The sequence below is a fragment of the Chiloscyllium plagiosum genome, chromosome 9 (assembly GCF_004010195.1).
Source record: "Chiloscyllium plagiosum isolate BGI_BamShark_2017 chromosome 9, ASM401019v2, whole genome shotgun sequence".
NCBI classification, from domain to species: domain Eukaryota; kingdom Metazoa; phylum Chordata; class Chondrichthyes; order Orectolobiformes; family Hemiscylliidae; genus Chiloscyllium; species Chiloscyllium plagiosum.
Genome location: NC_057718.1, coordinates 26260990 through 26266243, shown reverse-complemented (window position 1 = coordinate 26266243; position 5254 = coordinate 26260990). Strand labels below are relative to the sequence as shown.

The 5254-nt window shown below is 41.1% G+C and overlaps 1 protein-coding gene across 2 annotated transcripts in view; it reads right to left on the bottom strand.

The window, feature by feature from the left end:
• LOC122552709 (ALK tyrosine kinase receptor-like) overlaps positions 1-5254 on the bottom strand; it is a 1052914-nt gene that overhangs the window by 315620 nt on the left and 732040 nt on the right. For both annotated transcript variants that reach the window (XM_043695597.1, XM_043695598.1), the window contains one exon: positions 2244-2338. In XM_043695597.1, coding sequence (XP_043551532.1) covers positions 2244-2338 — 95 coding nt within the window. The remainder of the gene's footprint in view (positions 1-2243; positions 2339-5254) is intronic.

The window sequence follows — 5254 nt, the reverse complement described above, 5'->3', positions numbered from 1 at the left end:
CCTATCACATTTCCGACGCCCCTCCCCCAAGTCCCTCCTCCCTATCTTTTATCTTAGCCTGCTGGACCAACTTTCCTCATTCCTGAAGAAGGGCTAATGCCCGAAACGTCGATTCTCCTGTTCCCTAGATGCTGCCTGACCTGCTGCGCTTTTCCAGCAACACATTTCCATCTCTGTACAGTGTCCTCAATTACACCCAGAAACCCCTGCCGTTGTTGCTCTACTGTCTTTCCCGCTAGGCTCTGCTTCCAGTCAATTTTCATCAGTTCCTCTCTCATGCCCCTGTAATTACCTTTATTAAACTGTAAGACCATTACATCTGATTTTGCCTTCTCTCTTTCAAATTGCAGAATGATATCTACCATTTTATGATCGCTGCCTCCTAAGTGTCCCCTAACTTTAAGATCTTTTATAAAGTTTGGCTCATTACATAGTACTAAGTCCAGAATAGCCTGCTCCCTTGTGGGCTCCATCACAAGCTGTTCCAAAAGGCCATCCTGTAGGAATTCCATAAATTCCCTTTCTTTGGATCCACCGGCAACATTATTCACCCAGTCCACCTGCATATTGAAGTCCCCCATGATCACCGTGATCTTGCCTTTCTGACATGCCCTATCTATTTTCTGGTACATCTCGCGCCCCTGGTCCTGACCACTGTTAGGAGGTCTGTACGTAACTCCCATTATGTTTTTTTTTGCCTTTGTGGTTCCTCAATTCCACCAACGCAGACTCCACATCATCTGACCCTATGTCATTTAGTGCTATAGATGTAACTTCATTCTCACCTAACAAGGCAACCCTGCCCCCTCTGCCCACTTCCCTGTCTTTTCCATAAGTTATAAATCCTTGGATGTTTAACTGCCAGTCCTGTCTCTGTGATGCCTATCACATCATAATCATTCACGATCATTTCTGCCATTAATTCATCTACTCTATTATCTGAATGCTTGTAGTATTCGTAAAGTGCCTTAATGCTAACTTTCTTATCATTATTAGAGATATTCGAAATCATAAGATGTCCAAAGTTATCCTTCCTTTTTGCTGCATTCCTAATCTGCCTCGAGCTTAAACCCACTTGCACACATGCTATCCTGCTGCTTATCTTTCCAATTAACTCCATACTCCCTGTTGGACAAGATCTAACTAAACCCTTTTGTCTACCTTTGGTCCATTTCTTACATATTCATGTGCTTATCTAAAAGTCCTTAAATGCTCCTAACATATCTGCCTTTCCAAAAACTACTAGCAGTGCATTCTAGACTCTTACCATTCTCTGTATAAAGTACTTGCCCCTCATATCTCCTTTAAATATCCCCCCGCACCTTACCTTAAATGCATGCCCCCCCAATATTAGACATTTCAACTCTGGGAAAAAGATTCTGACCATCAACTCTATCTATGCATCTCATTATTTTATAGCCTTCTATCAAATCTCCCCTCAGCCTCCAATGCTCCAGAGAAAACAACCTGAGTTTTTCTAGCCTCTCCTTATTGCTGGTACCCTCTAATCCAGGCAGCGTCCTGGTAAACTTCTTCTGCACCCTCTCCAAAGCCTCCACATCCTTCCTGCAATGTGGCAACCAGCACTGAACACAATACTCTAAATGTGGCCTTACCACAGTCTTATAAAGCTGCAACGTGATTTCCTGACTCTTGTACTCAATTCCCTGACTAGGAAAGGCAAGCATGCCATATGCCTTTTTTACCATCCTATCTAATTGTGTGGCCTCTTTCAAGAAGCTATGGGCTTGGACCTCAAGATACCTCCATACATAAATGGAGTTAGTGGGGGAAAGTTGCTTTGAGGTAAATGATCAGCCATGATCTGACTGAATGTTGCAGCCGGCCTGAGGGGCTGAATGGCCTACTCCTGTTCCTATGTTCTTTAGCCATCTACATAGGACAGAGAAACTACAAGTCCATTGCAAAAAATAAACTCAATTCTCAGAGATAAAGTGGTGTTCTAATTCACTGCCACATCCAGGTTCTCTCCTTGGCTATTTGCAATCACATGCATGTTTAACTAATATCAAAAGCACATTTAAAATGTGAATCATAAATAAACTTTGAGAGATGTAATTCTATTCGTCTCCAAGTACAGAAACAACCCTGGGATATATCAAAAGCTGAAGCCACCACTTTACTTATTCAGAAAGGTTACATTCTGACACCATAACTTGTTAAAGATCTAGTATTATAAAACAGAAAAGAAAGTGACAGACAAGTGCAATGATTATACTCACTTGATAGATAACAGTCAAGGCTGAGAGTTACATTATCCAGAGCAATGATTGCAGTTGAGTCATCAGTCCATACAGTGTTCAGCTGAAGCCAGAACCTGTGAAACCAACAATTATCTGGATGAAATCTGCAGTAAAATCTCAGGTCACATAAAGGTCTTTAAAGGTCAGCTGCCTTTTCTTCAAAAAAGAAGGACCACTTGAGAATCACCACAATGGAAAATGCAAAAGAAAATCAATTCCGTCTCTCAATTCAGTCCACGTGGATCAGACTGAGCAAATAATGATTTAGAAAAATAACTATTCACATTCTAATGGATAACAGGAATAAACGAACAAATCAAAGGTTTTTATATGGTGACAATGGTTTAAAAAAAACAGGAATTATCCAATTAATCTTGCAAAATGCAGGCTTTAAAATGCATACTAAATGTTACAGTTTATGCGCAGAATTTTATTTGCTTTAGAAACACATGAACAGAACTTTTGTTTGGTCTTTTTGCAATATTTATAATCTGTCCCGGAATTCACTACGAGGCTTCATGTAAGTCAACCTACAGCCTGCCAATTTAAAATAAGGGAACCACAAAAAACAAATTTGGCCTAAAACTTTTGCTCAGTTCATCCCACTTCCAGCTCCTTGTCCTTTACCCATATTCTATTTAATAGCAATGGGTAGAATCATCTGGAAAGGTTTCTGCACAGTGCAAACACGCTGAACTGAGAGAGTTGAAACAGATACGATCGTGTGAGCACATTGTTAAGGACTTAGCAATGAAGAGAAACACTTATGACAGAACATAGGTGAATAAGATCTAGCAACTCCTAATACTAACATCCCAATATGTCTTATAATTCATTTAACCATGAGATGATGAGCACTTAAGATTTACCAAAAGTGGTGATTATTATGGTCATCTCTTAACATTTTAAACTGCGCCCTGCACATCAAGATCTATAACCATGACTCTCTTTTGCCTATTCTTTGTGTCCATGTTGCTGCTGTCCCTTTTAATGCACAACCTATAGCTTTTCTTTGGTTGACCGGCTTGAAAGGATATTGGAGTGGGAGGGGGAGGATCCAGTTGTTGTGGTCCACGTTGGGACTAACAACATAGGCAAAGCTAGGGTGGAGGACCTGTTTGGGGATTATCGAGCATGAGGAAGGAAATTGAAGTACAGGTCCTCAAGGGTCATAATCTCCAGATTACTGCCCGAGTCACGTGCCAATTGGCATAGGGATAAGAAAATTAGGGAAGTAAACACATGGCTAAGGGATTGGTGTGGGAAAGAAGGATTCCACTTCATGGGGCATTGGCATCAGTTTTGGAACCGGGGGGATCTGTACCTTTGGGACGGTCTCCACCTGAACCGATCAGGTACCAATGTTCTAGCGAAGAGGATAAATAGGGTGGTCAGTAGGACTTTAAACTTCTGAGTTGGGGGGAAGGGAAAGTGAAAGCGACAGGGAGTATGGAGGTAAATGGCAAGATAAGCAGCAGGATAGCATGTTTCCAGGCGGATTTAAAATTGAGGCAGACTGAGAATGCAGTAAAAAGCAAGGATAACTTAGGACATATGACTTCCAACATCTCTAATGATAAGGAAGTTAGCATTAAGGCACTTTACCTGAATGCTCGTAGCATACATAACAAAGCCGATGAACTAATGACACAGATAATAGTGAATGATTATGATGTAGTAGGCATCACAGAGACTTGGTTACAGGGGGATCAGGACTGGCAGTTAAACCTCCATGGTTTTTCAACTTATCGAAAAGACAGAGAGGTGGGCAGAGGGGGTGGGGTTGCCTTGTTAGTTAAAAACAAAATTAAATCTATGGTATTGAATGACATAGCGTCGGATGATGTGGAGGCTGTGTGGGTGGAATTGAGGAACCACAAAGGCAAAAAAAACAGAATTGGAGTTGTGTATAGACCTCCTAACAGTGGTCAGGACCAGGGACGCAACATGTACCGGGAAATAGAGAAGGCATGTCAGAAAGGCAAGGTTACATTGATCATGGGAGACTTCAATATGCAGGTGGACTGGGTAAATAATGTTGCTAGTGGATCTAAAGAAAGGGAATTCATGGAATGCTTACAGGATGGCTTTTTGGAACAGCTTGTCATGGAGCCCACAAGAGAGCAGGCTATTCTGGACCTAATGCTTTGCAATGAACCAGACTCTATAAAAGATCTTAAAGTAAGAGAACCCTTAGGAAGTAGCGACCATAATATGATAGAGTTCAGTCTGCAGTTTGAAAGGGAGAAGGCAAAATCAGATGTAATGGTGTTACAGTTAAATAAAGGTAATTATGAGGGCATGAGAGAGGAACTGACTAAAATAGACTGGAAGCAGAGGCTAACCGGGAAGACAGCAGAGCAAAAATGGCAGGAGTTTGTAGGTATAATTGAGGACACTGTACAGAGATTCATTCCCAAGAAAAGAAAGATTAACAGGGGAGGGACTAGACAACCTTGGCTGACAAAGGAAGTCAGGAAATGTATTAAAGAAAAAGAGAGATCCTATAAAGTGGCTAAGAACAGTGGGAAATAAGAAGATTGGGAGGGATACAAAAGCAAACAGAGGATAACAAAGAGTGTAATAAGAAATGAGAGGATCAAATATGAAGGTAGGCTAGCCAGTAATATTAGAAACAATAGTAAAAGTTTCTTTCAGTACATAAGAAACAAACGACAGGCAAAAGTAGACATTGGGCCACTTCAAACTGATGCAGGAAGCCTAGTGATGGGAGATAAGAAACTAGCAGGAGAACTTAACAAGTACTTTGCGTCAGTATTCACAGTGGAAGACATGAGTAATATCACAAAAATTAAAGGGTGTCACGGGGCTGAGTGGAGTCAGGAAAGGTCCCGGATGATTGGAAGATGGCTGTTGTAACCCCCTTGTTCAAGAAAGGATCAAGCCAAAAGATGGAAAATTATAGGCCAATCAGCTTAAAATCGGTTGTTGGTAAAATTCTAGAACCCATCATTAAGGATGAGGTTTCT